Source organism: Solea senegalensis, linkage group LG11, assembly GCF_019176455.1.
Source record: "Solea senegalensis isolate Sse05_10M linkage group LG11, IFAPA_SoseM_1, whole genome shotgun sequence".
Classification (NCBI taxonomy): domain Eukaryota; kingdom Metazoa; phylum Chordata; class Actinopteri; order Pleuronectiformes; family Soleidae; genus Solea; species Solea senegalensis.
Window position 1 is genome coordinate 2,725,822 of NC_058031.1, and position 16,523 is coordinate 2,742,344.

General features: G+C 39.5%; 1 protein-coding gene across 3 annotated transcripts in view; it reads right to left on the bottom strand.

Annotated features, from left to right (window-relative positions):
* The window catches only part of slc12a5b (solute carrier family 12 member 5b), a 46,051-nt gene that overhangs the window by 22,228 nt on the left and 7,300 nt on the right, over nucleotides 1-16,523 (bottom strand). For 2 of the 3 annotated variants that reach the window (XM_044038334.1, XM_044038333.1), the window contains exons 1-2: nucleotides 15,658-15,744; nucleotides 15,389-15,526 (exon numbers count right to left, since the gene is read on the bottom strand). In XM_044038334.1, coding sequence (XP_043894269.1) covers nucleotides 15,389-15,443 — 55 coding nt within the window. In that variant the 5' untranslated portion in view covers nucleotides 15,444-15,526; nucleotides 15,658-15,744. Of the gene's footprint in view, nucleotides 1-15,388; nucleotides 15,527-15,657; nucleotides 15,745-16,354; nucleotides 16,515-16,523 lie in introns of those variants that run through there. The other variant, XM_044038335.1, reaches the window with a different exon arrangement.

Sequence of the window (16,523 nt, forward strand, 5' to 3'; positions counted from 1 at the left end):
TAAGGACAGGTGAGCGATGAGGACAGGTGAATGATAAGGACAGGTGAGCGATGAGGACAGAGGACCGGTGAATGGTAAGGACAGGCGAACGATGAGGACAGGTAAGCGCTAAGGACAAGTGCATTGGCGTTAATTACCCTGAGTGAGTGACATTTGTGACCTTTGACCCATTTTGACTGATCGATTACATGTTTACATGTTTTATTTTGTCAGCACTTTAATTTGTAGAGGTTTGCCTTTAATTAAAAACAATTCATAAGAACAACACTTTAAAATTGAGTAACTTTTAATCTGAGTACATTTTAAAAAAGCTACTTTTTTACTTTAACTTCAGTACATTTTTAGAGCAGTAGAATATTTCAGTTCTATCACATCTATATCACATTTTGTAAAACAAAGACTTGCCAGTCTATGTTTTGATAGACTGTGCCTGATCCCTGCAGTTTCACACACACACACACACACAAGAGCAGAGGAAAACCAGAGCCAGTGCACAGACCTGAGCGACCTGAAACACAATTTCTACTCATTCATAACTAACCTGTCTTCACTTTAGAATCTGAAAATCCTCTGAGGTTCACGCCCCAAACCCTTAGATCTCTGGCTCTGATCATCACACGAGACCAGGATCAATAGGATCATGATTGATTTCATGTGAACACAGGGATACAAAAATTCATACATATTCATATTTCGGGGACTTGCAGATCTTTCAACACATGTGTGTGGTTATTACAGCTGGGCTCCATGTGTAATATTTGAAAGGTTTAGCTTCACAACAACAAATTAACAAACAAATACTGAAAGGTTAGGTCTGTATGCTGACACTAGCTGGATACTTAGGTATACCTAAGTTAACAATATACGTATATATAGTATACCGTATACTATATATATATATATGTATATATATATATATATATATTGTTAACCCTTTAACACCTAAGCCACAAAATGTCCTTCTGGACTTTTTTGCTTATTTTAACCATAAAAAGGGCCAGAAAATGTCCTGTGAGTAAGTGATTTTGCCCATTTTTCCAGAATAACTTTCAATATCTGGCAGTTATTTACAATGTACTGCATGTTATAATAGTGTTAACAATTAACAATTTAAACAGTATAACACATATTTAAAAGAGTTTGTGTCTCAATGTCCAAAAACAGGCCAAAAAAATGTAAACTATGTACTAGTGTTTTTCCCACTTGTTCCCTTTCTGGTGACAAAGACAGTGATTTGCTGGCTTCCTGCAACAGCACGAGTGAAATTACTGAAATGACCACATGTTGGCTTTGATGTGCAACTCCTCAGCTTTCAGAAGCCGTTGGAATTTATCCAATAGCACAAACCGTCACGCAATTAGTGCGCAAATGTGTTGTTTTGTTTGTTTTATTCCTTATCAGTATTTCTTTAAAACTATTGTACATATTTTACAGCAATTTCAAACTTAATTACAGAACTGAAAATGAAAAACCTGTAAGAAGACCCAGGTTTTTGCAACCCAAGTAAAATTACACACTGTAAATTGACCACAGGTGTGAGTATGAAAGGTGGATAGTTGAGTAAGTGAGTGAGTGATCGAGTGAGCTTTCATGGCCCACTGGCAGTACCATCATGGCCCACTAGGAGGCCATGGCCCGCACGTTGGGAATCACTGGCACGTTCACTTTCTATATTATTGACTGTGCTTTTATTTGTACATGTTAACAGGTGCCAAGCTGGTATCTGTTACATACATGTAAATGTAGATTATGTTGAAGCCAGTCACTTATTCTGAAAATCTGCATTTAAAGATGAATTCAGTGAAAGTGAAGTTATTTTTAATTTAAAGTACGCTTCTACTATTTTGCGTGCAAGTGTGTAGTTGAAATTTTAAACTTCACAGCCTGGTCTCTATTTTGCCTCCTGACCTTTAGTGAACTGCTCTAAAACCTTTTCACATTTCTCTCACGCAGTGGTTGGATCTCCGCCGGCTGCCCCTGAAATACATATTTACCTGGAGCTAACAGACATGTTTACGGGAGTTATCAGATCTGTGTGTTTTACTCTCCAGTCAACAGTAATTATCCATTAAATGAAAACCTCCTCCTCACCCTTCAGTGCCATCAATGATGGACAGGCAGCCCTCTCAGAGTCTCTCCAATGACCATGAATGAGTCGTTTGTGTTCCTGCATGTGTTTCACATAAATGTGAATGGCTTAACATTTTCACATGTTTTTGATTGGGATCAGAAGCAGGATTTCAGAAAGTGCCCAGAAATATTTTATATATGCTTATGTTCGAGGGATGAACCCTCCAGGGACATAAATTCTAAAGTGGAGCAAAGCTGGATGTCAGGTGATGTTACCCAGCTACAGAGGGATGATTGGTGGGCAAAACATAAGATTTAAACACACGTGACGAGTGGAACATAGCTAGATTTACCATGATGCAGACCCTCCCACAGCCGGAGTGGTGTACATTGTGGTGTACAACAGCTATGAAGTGGTATTGTTTCTCAAAACATAGGAGAAGTCCTCAGATCAGGAGACATGTCTACCTGTACAGCAAAGGGATAATATTACAATTCCAGGAAAAGGGGCCTCAACTAGCACAAGAACATCTGGTTACTCTTAACTTGCCACATTCACATTCCTAAGCTAAGAGTGGATGTTGGTGTTGATCTTGAAAGATTCTTATCCACAGAGGGCCATATTAATAATCCCCTCACACAGTGTTTGCTTCTGTCATGCAGTATCACTCACATCCGTTTATATCTGTTCATATTTATGAGTCCTGTGTGTGTTTGTGAACCTCTCACTGCAGTTACATTTGTTTCCTCTGAAGTGAAATATAGCTCAGAGTCATTGTTCCTGCAGGTTGACGTTAAAAAAACCCCCAAAAACCATAGAGATTCAGCATTAAATGGACCAGTGACATGAACAGTGAAGAAGTACTGTGTTTAGAAATAGGATACAATGATTTATTTCGCAATCTTTTTCCTTTTCATAGAGAATGTTTTAGGTTTTTTTCACAGTCTGTCAATTTGGTTGATTGTAGAAAATGTAATGAATGAATCGATATGGATCAGTACTAGGTTATAAAGGAAAAGATTCAAATACATCAATATACAGACCACTATTGATCTAAACGCTCTATGAACCCATCGGTGACCTGTCTTTTAATGTAATGAATCAGTTTAATGAAGTTAAAAAAATATTTAAAAAAATAAAATAATGTGTATATTCAAAGGTTAGCAGTAACAGATTTGACTTAGTCTCATTTTTAATTGAAAATGTCTTCATTTCAGAAAGAACCGTCATTGTTATGTATCACATTGTTGCATAATTCAAAGTATTTCCCTGAATTGTATTGTAGCCCGTGCATCTGGATATGTATCAAACTGGAGAGATGCCATCCTCTATTTGAATGTTTCTGCGAAACAAAGGTGTCATTGTTAATAAATGATAAATGTTATTTAAATGTTAATAAATCCGATTCTGGCTAACCTGGGGGAGCCCGGTAGTTCGGTGATTAGCGCTGGTTCCTCACAGTGAGAAGGTTGGTTTGAAACCCAGTTGAGTTAAAACCACAGTGCCATGCAGCTCAAATATTGTCTGATCTGTTTTAAATTTGTATTTTTTTCATTTTGGACATTTGTCTTTAGGTAAAATGGAGAGAAACAGAACACATTTTGAAAAAAAACATATAAAGGACAGGATTAAATAATGATTAAACCAATCTTGACATCTAACCTCTGAACGTAGCTTCCTCTCACCCAGGTTTCCCTCAGTCATTTGAGACATGAAACTGGCAGGGACTGTTTATTTTAGAGAGCTTTAATTTGTTTATTAAAATATAGATATTTGAGGAATATGAGGGGGAGGACGATGATAAATCACCAAATCCTTACTATACAGCATGAGCCAGGCTGATTTCATCGGTCAGTGCAAGGTCACAACAATTGTTCTTTTTGCAATAACCTTTATAGTTCTCCTCTGTGGCACTTTGGTGCATAAAGTGCAAACCACAGTTCAGGTAAAAAAAATAAATTTTGGGGTTTCTCTATTTGTTTTGCTCCACAGGACGATTTGACTTTAACTTCATACATGGCTGAAATACGTACAGCAGCTTACCATTATTTTCTCAGAATCGTTTAAATGGTGCTTAGTGAAGGGACCCCATGCAGCTGTGGAACATGTGCTGCATCACACGGGGAAACAGAGGGAACCGAACACTGAAACTGACCTGGAGAGATAAGAAAAACTAGCGCTGAAACAATGAATGGATTATTAATTGATTACTAAATGAATCAACAACTATTTTGATGATCGATTAATCGGTTCAAAGTTTTTGTCATGATTAAAAGAAGATTTCCGATTGTTTAAGCTTCTTAAATGTGAATATTTTCTTCATTTCTTTGCTCTGGATAACAATAGTGTGAGCACGACAAGATTTACAGGCAGCTGTAAAATATGTTGACAAAATCATCACTTCTTGACTCATGGGGGCTAAAAAGAAAAAAAAAACAATTGGTTGCACATGACGTTTGCACCTCTCGTCCAAGAAGCTTCTTCAGCTCTGAACTGAGGAAACCTCTTGGATAAGAGGTGCAATGTTGTTCTTCTTAAGTAACTATAGTAGCTGCTACTGATTCAGTATTGTTTTTGTAGATTATGTTCATTAGCTGAACAATGTGCATCTTTACTGAACTATGACATTTCTGCAGTGATAAAATACAAATACAGACAAGGAAACATTGATATTTTGGATTTATAGGGTTACATTAATTAATTACACACCACACACATATATAGACTTTCCGCTGAAATATCCTCCTCATCAGGTTTTTGTGTGTGATGTATGTGTTCTTTTCATTTTTGGCAGTTTGTATGTCTAAAACACACACACTCACACAGAAATATCTAAATTATATAAGAAAAAAAATCCCCTGACAACACGTTCTCCACAAAGAAAGATAATCTTACTGTCTATGTCCCTGTTTTAGCCTCTGCAAACAGAAATGACTTATTGATAAGAAATCAGTTTAGCAATATGCTGAAATATATATATAGAGTTCTGTGCAGATTTGTGTCCACGGCTATTACAAAATGTACAGTTTATACCAGCTTTTAAAAGCTTAATCGGACAAAGGCTCAGGAGATTACGCAGCAGATGCTGGAGGCCACAAAGACAGACATAAATTAACTCCAGCATGCGAGAAGCCTGAGCCAAAGAGCTGCACAGCGGCCTCTCACAATTAGATCAACCACACACACACACACATACCTCATCCTTTTTCACCTCGCCTGATGTAACTGAGGAATTTAAGCAACTTAATTTAAATCACTTTTACTCCACGTCCCTGTCGCACGCAGCCTGATGACTGTGTCTCTGTCACTCTGTGACACTTCCCACCAAAAGAAGATAGAATTCAGATGTTAAACTTTCAATCGGGACAGGAATGAAGGGAGCACTTTTGCTTAATGGCACATTTTCTCCAGCAGGGGCAGTATTCCACAACAAATGACGTTGTTACCTAACACTGCAGTCATAAATATGCACCAATGCTGTTCTTGTCAACAAGGAGTTTTAAATTTGATACAGAACATGTCCTGGAGTCTTTTTAAAGAGTGTGTAGCCACACTTCTCAACAAGTTGTGGACTGACTGATGCAAAACATTCACAGTTCCCAGAGAAACACTTGGTGATGGTGTTTTAGAGCCATATGGAGCAGTGTTTAGTTTAATGACAGAGAAATAACATAAAATGTATGAGAAAAATACCAAGTGGTTGTAAAATATTGTCATAGATTGAAGTCAGGGCATCAGGAGCTGCAACAGTGGACAGATGCAAGGATGTTGTTCATTAAATCAACTGGTGATTCAAGTGGGATCATTATTCTTATTATTAATATTAAACCTTTATTTAACCAGGAAGCCTCCCTGAGATTAAAATTCTCTTTTACATAAAGCCAAGACAGGCAGCAGACCATTTATCTGGGTTACAGACATGACAGAATACCACAAATTACAGTGAAACCTACAGAGACACAAGATATCATAATAGTCATAAAGTACCTAGGTAGGTCATAATTTCCACACTTTTAAGAATAATGTAGGACCCTAAATAAGGAGGTAATAAACCCACAATTGCCTTATGGTTCAAAAGACAGAGAAAGGAGGCGCATGATAGACTCTATGTTTGTATTGGTGGGCACGCAACAAAAAAAAGAATGAAGATATTTCTCGACTCAGGGGAAACTGTGGTTGGGAAGCAGAATTTTTTAAAAATACTACCCATATTCTAGTAATACAAAGCTAAATGCAAATCTTTGAAGTATTCCTTTAAAGGTGGTGGTAACAAGTCTCCTCAAAAGAAAGAAGAGACCTCATTCTAAAACAAAACCCAATTTAATGAGGTGCGTTTGAGACGTCACCAAATGAATGTTTTATGAAAGCAGAGGGTGATACGTTAAAATGTACATTAGGGCGAAAGGTCATTTAAATGTGTGTGTTATTTTGTGTAAGAATTGTGTTAATAGTGTAATTTGTCTATAGTTTATTTATATTTTGGTTTTAAAAAAAAGGGCTAGTACGTACCTTCCTCCTTTCCAATAAAAACATCTCACTTGTCATCTCACTGCACTCACAGACTGTTGTTTAAACTGTCACTAAGTGGAGAAAAATAAAACACTCACAGACACACAGTGCTGATTAAGCCCAGAGTCTGTGTATAAATCACATCATAGACCAAATATGAAAAATGACCTTACCGTGTCAACTGCCTTGAGATTATGTATGTAATAAATCTGCACTATCGAATTAAACTGAAGCCATATTGGAAGTTAAAGTATAGTGAATAGCCACTAGGGGGTGACAGGAGTCTACTTTCCATTGGATTTATAACATAAGTAAACATGTTACATGTCATTTAGCAGACGCTTTTATCCAAAGCGACTTACAATGGAATTGAGTACAAACAGTCAGGGGTGGAGTCAAACTTGCGACCATGATGTCTTTCGCACACAGAGTGCCGGTTTTAACCACTGAGCCACTCCACCCTCCATGTTCCCGATGATTTAATAGTCTCGGTGGCTAGTTATTCATTCATTCATTCACACTTATTCATTGGCACATGATGCCACTTTTGTAAATGATATTCCCTATTTAAAGGAAAATAGAGAGCAAAGTACAATACAGTGTAATTGAGAGTTGAGATCATGCAATAAGAACCTGGTTGCAGGTGATGCCTTTAAACCCCGTTTTCCACAAACAATGCCGAACTGTAGATCAGTTAAAAAAGACTCAACAATCCTGAAAACGTGGATTAATCTCCGACAATTACCAAGGAAATGTCTAAAATCTCTAATATTTAACAGAGGAGTCTGGTGAATTCAGACCAACGAGCAGCATTTGCAGTATTTGAGTTTGCAGCAGTATTTGAGTCTGTGCTCCAGTCAGTACTGAACAAATCTTTTAATTACATGATTCTAATGATTCAATACGCTGGAAAAACGGTGTATCGTATCGTAAAACAACCGCTTCACAAGTCTGAGACAAGTTTGTGTGCAGGGTTCGTGCGTAAAACAAAGTCACGGCAGATTTCATGCAGTCGTGCAGTGATGACTCCGCCCACTTTGAGGAGGTAGATGTTGTAATGGAAACACAACCAAACCGTGCTGAGCCGAGTCGAGGGACACAGCTTTAGACGTCAACATGGCTTCAGAACGTGTGTTGGGTTGCCACTTGAAGTCAAATGGGGTTGATTATAGTGTTCTTGTGATGGGCACATTTGAAAAACTCACTTGATATATTCACGACCAGGAAACTCCGATTTTACAGAGCGAAACTATCGCGAGTAAATCTTTTTCTTATTTGGACAATGTTGATGTGATTTGACTTTGATGGCTGTCCCGTTTCATGACAAATAAATCCTTGGAGCATGAACAAGGAGAGAGAAGCACAAGTAGATAGAGCTGCTGTGTGGTCATGATGCTCCAGAAACTTGTGTACTTGACTCTTGGCGAAAACAGCAGAATAATAAAAGCTTTTTGGAAAAAAAGAAGAAGGAATTTTCAATATTTGGTAGACTGTCGCAGTTGCAAATTCAACGTTGGATCTTCTGATGACAAATTGTTGGCTTTCAGTGGAAGGAGCAGATTCCGTCTTCTATAAGAGTCCAGAAATGTCATCTATAACCGGATGTTTAACAATTTTCTTGGTTAATCTCTATCAACAGCTTAAGTGAAAAATGTTTTGTTTCTCTTGCTCTTAGAAACGTACTCTTACTGTTTATGTGCGGGCCTGTTCAAACGTGATTGGAAACCAGAAATTGTGCTCCTGCAGGTCAGTATCCGGGTCCTGCACTTCTGTCAAATCTCATTTGAAGGTGTTTGAAAGTTTGACAGAACCTCAAAACCTTTCTGTGACTTTAGAATTAGAGACACAGAGAACCACAGCAAACTTCAAGCATGTTTCCACCTGAATAACATGCCATAAAGCAGGACAACGTGAAAATGAAATATTTCATTACTCAAAGAGAAAAAAAACTGCGCCGGGGAAGGCACTCCAGTCTCGGCGTCTCAGCATTTCCAGATGTGAGACTTTTTATTGTTAAACAAAAACATCGCCGATGCCTCTGAAACCAATTTACACATCTGCTGCTCCAACACAAAGGAGCCGTTTGCCAAAGGGAATAGCGTCGAGTAAGTGTTGCAGATTCTCTGCGGGTTCGGGAGACCACCCTGTTCCTATTTGTTCACATGTTTAAGCAGCAGCGGCTTGGATGTGGTGAGAAGGTGCAATGTGACGAACAACAAACACAACACCAAACTAAATATAGCCGACACTTATTAATGCAAGAGGTAATGTGCATTTATTTAAGATGCTCTGATTGGAAAACCCAGTTGAGAACAGGCGTGTCAAACATACGGTCCGCGGGCCATACCATGGGCCTCACATTATGATTAGAACCTAATCACGTGTTCCAGTTACCTGAGACTAAATGTTTTGTTTAGATCCACTGTGATCTGTACGTTGTAATGCACATGTGTAAATGGTTAATTTAGGCGAAAATTGCACTTGTAATGTAAAACGAGTTGAACATTTTTGGAGTCCTTGTTGTTTTTAGGTTATTATGCTATTATTTTACTGGTCCAGCCCACTTGAGATCAAATTTGACCCTGGTTTAAAACATGATTTCTGAGGATCTCAGGTAAGGAATGCGTCCTGAACTCGGATTTCCAACTCATGGAAAAACACTGCTAAGACATACAGTGATTCGGTGCATTGATGGCAGGACAAAACATTTTCTTGAGGTGTCTATTACCTCAATCACTAATTTCAGGTCTATTTTCAATACAGCATGATGGGCCATTTTGTTCATTTTGGTCCCTTTTTTTGTGTCAAATAGATGATAGATGAGGATGTGGTTTCAGGTGTGACTGTGGTGTGATTGATAACAACAACAATGTCAGTACCATTTAATCACTTCAACCATCAGGTGTAACTTCCCGCCATCAATATCATATAACATCTTAATATCATAACAAAAAAATAAAACAAATATATATATACACATATATATATATTATATTATTTTCTATATAAATAATATTTATATAGATGTTATAAATATTATAGCAATGTTTTCACACAGCAATCACTGACACAACACCCTTTTACCGAGTGCTTTTCTATTATTTATATAATAAATAATGGTTATTGGTTTGTTTATCCTCATTCAGGACTTCCAGCCTCTACGTCACTGTGGCAGACAGATTAGCGTCCCCGCCTCTGAGTTATAACTGCTTATGAGGCTCAGCAGGGCACTGGTTCAGGGAATCAAAAACAGCCGCAGATTTCTACTGGGACTGAGCTAAATTCCAGAATCACATTGGAAGCGTATTCACGTAAACAGCCAGGACACAACACGTCCATGTACAGGTAAGATGAGCTACACCTTTTAATGAGATAGTGTCCGTGTCCCAGTATAACAATAATAAGCAACAGCAGGGAATTGATTTAGAGAACGACATTTGCCCGCCTCCACTACACCAGGTGGCGATAAACCCATGTACCAACCACGGGTGGATCTAATAAGAGCCCAGGGGGCACTGCATTGTGCTGAGGCTCAAGTGATGATGTGTGGGTCAGGTTTTATTTTTAATATTAACCACCAGCATGTATTTATTAACCACATGGGAAGATCGGCGAGCTTTCCAAACCCAACAATCCTTAACAGCTGAACCTCTTTCTAACTCTAAACACTGTGTTGACGCCGAGATGGTGATTTGGTCAAGTTTGATTGTTTGGATATGGTTTGATTCCCCTTTTCCCTTTTTTGTGCTGTATTTGTTCTGGTTTTATTGTATTGAGCCACAATGACTGATAAATAAACACACTTGTGAGCACAGGGTCGTTATTACTTTTTCTACCATGGAAACATGGTAATCATTTCTGCTAAATACCCATGAAAATCATATTTACCTCAAGCAAGCACAGCCCCAACACAAGCAACATGTTCTGCTCACAAATCTGAACAACACCACCACGTGATCTTCATGCCAACAACAGAATCTCCTCAAAATCTGCAAGCCCACAGTCAAAGGAAAACAACAGTGTCTCTGATCCAGCAGCCAAAGAAGAGAGCTAAAAATAACGTGGATGTTTTATTTTTTCTCATCATAACTCCCATTTCAGTCTCAAGCTCGACTGCTCTCTGCTAATCCAGGGTGTTTCTTGCCCATTTGACTTTCAGGTCAAGGTTCAGCTGTTAAACACAGTATGTACGTATTTGTATCTGACTAATAAGATCATTGAAAGTGATTTGCAGACTCTCTGTTGTTTTAATCAACTCTAATGCTTTGAATGAGGTGCTAATCATTCAAATGGGCTGCTGACATCTGTGGTGTGACAGGCTGCGTGCAGTGACACTACGCTCATACTGACTGAACGGCTTATAAAGCAAATTATCTACAGAACTCTATTTGTTTATTTAATGGTTTATCTGATAGAGTCGGCACAGTTTAATGAACATCAAACGGACAAGATTTAAACTTGCTTATAGCAAGAAACTGACTCTATATCCTCAGTCACTCCTCCATCAAGTGTTTAACCTCTGTGCTCTCTGTTCTGTTTGGGTTTTACATCCTCTAGATTTTGATTTTGCCTTTTTGTTTTATTAAAGACCTTAATTTTATACTCCGGAAACCCCGATAAAATAGACACGGATAAACAAAACACAAATAAAAAGAGGCTTGAATGAATAATGTAATTGAAATTTCGCAAAGAATATTGGCATATTTTGTCATATTGTGGCCATTTACCTTCCTACCTACCTACCTACCTGCCTATCCATAGACCTCACAGTTGAAAGTGTTGAAACAACATCCATGCACTAAGCACATTGAATTGTTTTTACCAATCTTCATAAATGTGCACAAGATGTCAAGACCTGCGTAATCCAAGTTTGCCGTTCTGACCATTTCACCCCATACAGATTAGATCCCGCAGTGTCCGACACAACGTTCATTGCTCATTAAGCAAAGAACCAGGACAATACGTCCGAGGATTACTGACAAGCACTGACATGGTTTATCTGCTCTGAGCCAGTTTGTCAAAGCCGTGCATAAACCAAGGACGCATCAATGGAATTACCAGGAAAGGGCAAACTTTAATATGACAAGGAGGCAGCTTTGTGTAATACAACCTTTCACACAATTGCATGACTAGTCATGTCCACGACATCTCATCAACGTGCACAGACTAACTGCATGATCCGTGGAGGAAACATGGTTTGAATGAGCTCATCATCAGCAACCAGATAAAAATCCCAGAGCCAGTGGCGTGTAGTCACTGTAAACGGATCCTAGGTCTGTCTTACATTAATAATCAGTTGCCTATATGAACATTAAAACAGGTTTTACTGGCTATAATCATTTCTCTTTCATCTTTGTAATTATTCCCAGTAATTCGGTGCAAATTCTGTTTTATTTGATTAGACCTGAAGAGATTCATTGGCTCGTTGTTCACAAAAATAAAATCTGGCAGTAGTGCAAAAATAATGAAAAAGGTACATAATTTAGTGACACCGAAATATGTATTTCACAACCACTGGCTGTATATCAATGATGCATGAAATCTATAAGTCCGTTTGTATGTAAGTCTCTGTGAATCTGTCTTCTTCAATACAGCATGTGGTCTGTTTTCATAAATCCTGGTCCCACTTAGAGTCACATAGACAATAATAGAGAATAACTATACAATTATGGGTGTGGCTATAGTTTGATTGACGGCTCATGTAATCTGTGATCATCTCCTCAATTTCACGCAACCGGGTCTGGGATCACCAGGTCCGTCCTTGACTACCAGAGTCAAGTACCGGGACAGACGGAGAGATTATTTACCCCGATTTACCCCACGTAATTGTGGTAGTTTTCCTTTTCCCATGCACATTAACCATTAATATTACAGATGTCCTGTGGTAAAATGACATTACTTCACCGTGTAGAACCTTAGAACAGAGCTTTACAAAAAAACCCACACCACCAGATAATAAATGTAAACCACTGGCTTGGCTCTGTCTGAAGGTAAAACTCCAGCTGCTTATAACCTCAGAAACACAAAGAGGAAAACCTAACTTGTTTGACTGTTTTTTTTAGCCACTGTTTCCTGTTTAAACACTGTCAGCAGACTTTATGCTAAGCTAACCAGGCTGTAGCTCCGTGTTTAGACAGGTGGGCGTAATATGACATCAATCATCCCATTAAACAGCCTCCTATAAACACACAAAACATACTTCCCAAAAAGTTATACTATTCCTTTAAAGTTAATCCTATAGGAATGCACTTTCTTTCACACGACCACAGCCTGCCGAGCTGAATGGGATCTGCTTGCCAGATGTGGTTTTAACTCATGCTCGGGTGTTTGATTCTAAAATGATTGCCCAAAGATTAATTTGAGTAAAGAGCAACCTGACACATTCTCCTCATCCATGTGATCGTTCATAATCAGTGGCATCATCAAGATAGAAGGTAAGCTCTTATTGACACAGAAGGAAGACAAAGGAAGAGCTAAGTGGCTGTTTAAGAGGAGAACCATGCAGGAAAAGCTTCAACATCTGCTGCTTCCAGCTTCTTAAAAGTGACTTTTTCTTTTTTACTGTTGTCATCGTCACATCAGTCAGACCTGCAGTCAGTTCTCTGCAAACTCTCTTCTGTGTTCACACTCCAGTTGGCGCTTGCACTCCATTTTTCACCCCTTTGGTGTGATGATGTGGCCCAAATCATGACCTTTTAAGAGGAGAAGAAGAGAGCTATTGTGGATGCCGGTAGCCGCGGAGTGCTATAGAAGAAGAGGTGGAGTATGGGCACTCGGAGAGGATGGCAATGAAGGAAAAGGTGATAAAAGAGGACAGGAGAGGATGGAGAAGAGACCAGGACCCAGGAAAGAGAAGCATAATTAAAGGCCGACATACACTAAGTGATATCTAATGGTAAGACTGCACAGAGTGCGACAAATGGAGGACTCCTCCACTTACCAATCCTTTTCTGAAGCATGTCAGGTAAGTGTGGTGGCCTTTATATACATAAACACAGTGTGACTGTTCTTTCTTGGTTGTATACAGCAAGGCCTTATAAAAAGCTTGTTTTATGGCCAAGAAAACTAAACTATTTTTATTTTAAAGTGATTGTATACAGACATGCTAACCCCTAACCCCTCCTACATATTACACATTGTACCATGGATGATTATGGATGTCAACTACACCACTGCTACTGCAAATTAGGAAAGAAAAGAAGTAATGGTTGATAGAATCCAGTTGATTGGTGGTGTATTGTGGTGGTTGGCATCAGTAAAGTTGTATTTATTTGGTTGTTTGTTTGTGAATCTATGAATTGATTGTGGATTACAATCACCAACTAAACAATGGACATCCAGTGGTAGAAATGGTTAAATCCAGAAGGCAGTAATATAACATTATGGCCACCAACTGCTGTAAAACACCACCTTCGAAGAAAAGAGAAAAAAGGTTCTTTATCAAACTCTTGTATCTTCTGTGTCTAACCATGACCGTGTCATACTTGATGATGGTGTTAATCCAGGATATTCTATCACGATATTTAGTTTTTCCCTGACTTCTAGATCATATTAATTCTGGCAGTCTTGGTTTGTCAAGGATGATTAATTCTCTCTTCATAAAGGCTCAACTACACTATGATTGCATGTTATCGTAACTCAAAGTGTTAAACCAGGACAATGCACAGAGATAGGTCAGTGTCACATGGACACAACTTCTCCTCATCTGGGATTTTCATGGCAGATTAAATATGTTATAATCACAAATCTCACATGTTGCTGGTGAAACAATGCAGGCCACATCCAGCAGATTAAAACTGATTTGACACCAGCAGCTGCACATCCAAACTTTAGTTGAACAGCGCATGAATTCTGCTCGGGATACACCAGTCGGCAACACTACCACAGCGGTTTCATACCTGCCTGCACGTGGACGAAGCTTCTGTTGCTAGTCAGGTCATGAAGGTCATGTGCAAGCCAAGTGGCATGCAGCTCTTGTTAATATTATGCAAACAGATGTTTACAGCCATCACCTGCAACAGATGCCAGTTATCCACTCATATGGGCCATGCTTTATCTATTTTCCTTTAGAGAAGGATCATAATTAACAAAATCCAAAGAATATTGTATTGAAGAAGACCCAAATCTATCGATTGTCTTGCCCAAGGACACATCAGCAAGTAGACTGGCGGAGCAAAAGACAACTCACTATGCCACTGTGCTACTGTCGCCCTCAAGTGGCCATTAATTGGCCATTATAAATTACCTGGAGGTGTGAGTGTGTAAGAGACACACTCACACTCATACATAAAGAGCAAAGTTTGGCCTCGGGTGAGAAGTTGTTGATGGGGAGAGTGATGAATGATACTCTGCAGAGGCTGCACACAGTAATCCTATTTTGTTGAGTGGTGAAAGTGTAGGAGATGGGCACATAGAATGAATTTACTGGCACAAGATGAACATCTAATAGACCAACACACCGACTGCACTGAGGTACCAAATGTCTTTATAGCTTGACCAAACTGGAACCAGGACTGATGGAGAAAAAAGTCGCTCTGGATCAGACAGATCCTTGACTGGAACACATCCACTTGTTCCCATGGACGATTAAAAAAGCATGAGTAATACTTAAACATTTCTTCACACGAAACACAGCAGATGTACGTACTTATTATTTATGTCTGCATCCTTAATTTTACCTACCTTTGTTTCCCGAACTCTCACGCGTGTGTGTGTGTGTGTGCTCACACTGACACCTGCACACAAACTAATTCATGCACCCATGTCCACACACGCTCCTCTCTCATCAGTCCGTGTTTCGTCACTCACCCTTGCTGTTGGGTCCCCCCTCTCCCTCCTCGCAGTCTGTGATGTTGTTCAGCATCCTCTCTCCTCCTCTGGCTGGGAAAAACCCTTTGGGTCAACAACGACACTGACTTTACTTCTGCTCCCTGCTGCCTTTTTGCCCTGATAAATAATAAGAAAAAGAAAAGCTGTATTATATCCTCTCTTTTGTCTGTTACGCCTCTCTTCAGGAGGATGGAGAGACTGAGAGCGGCTGCAGGGGGGAGTCGATGATGGTACTCGGTGTCACTCACATGCACACTCTCTGCGTCCCTGTGCGCCACTCACTCCCCCAGTCAGTTTAAGCCAGATGACTACATTCATCATGCATTCAGAAGGTATTATCCCCCTGTTCCTCCCCTCCCCTTTTCTCTCCCTCACACATGTTCATCATCCATCTCATCATGAGAGAGGGATGGATGGATGGAGAGGGATTGACAGACAGAGGCGACACACGTCAAATGACAGAATACTGCCTCCTGAGGATAAGCATCTTCTTTGATGTTCTTTTCAGATGGAAGATGAGATTCCATTTCATTAGTGTGCGTTCATCCCTCTTTTGTTGTTTTTCCCCTGCAATGCTCCTCTCTTTTATATTTCCTTCATGGTCATGGCCCATTATCTGTGGAAGGCCTGCAGGCTGCACTTGTGTAACTTAAATTGTAAGCCTCTCACCACTGTCCAGGACCGGCGCCACAAGGGGTCATGAGGAGGCTAAGACCCCTCAGTTTTAAGCTTTATAACAACTGTATATCAAAATATTGAGTGCAACTCTGCTCATCCTTTTATTCGCTCTCATTAGTGCTCTAATGCATATTTCAACTATCGTCCGAAACGTCTATTATCAAATGTCTGTTACGTTCAAACCACCGTCAAATGAATTCACACAATACTGATTAAGCCTACCAGCTCCACATGACTCTCTCTGTGTTCAGATCGTGTGTGACGTACCTGTGCTGCAAACAGTGGTGGTGGGTGATGGGTTCTCCGGCCTCCTCCCATCATCAAAACAGGTCTTAGGGTAATGGACTGGACCACTGACGGGAGCATGGGGGCTGAAATAAGTGCTGCTGTCCCTGCACCGTGCAGCTCCAAGTATCCTGGATGCCGTCTGGATGAC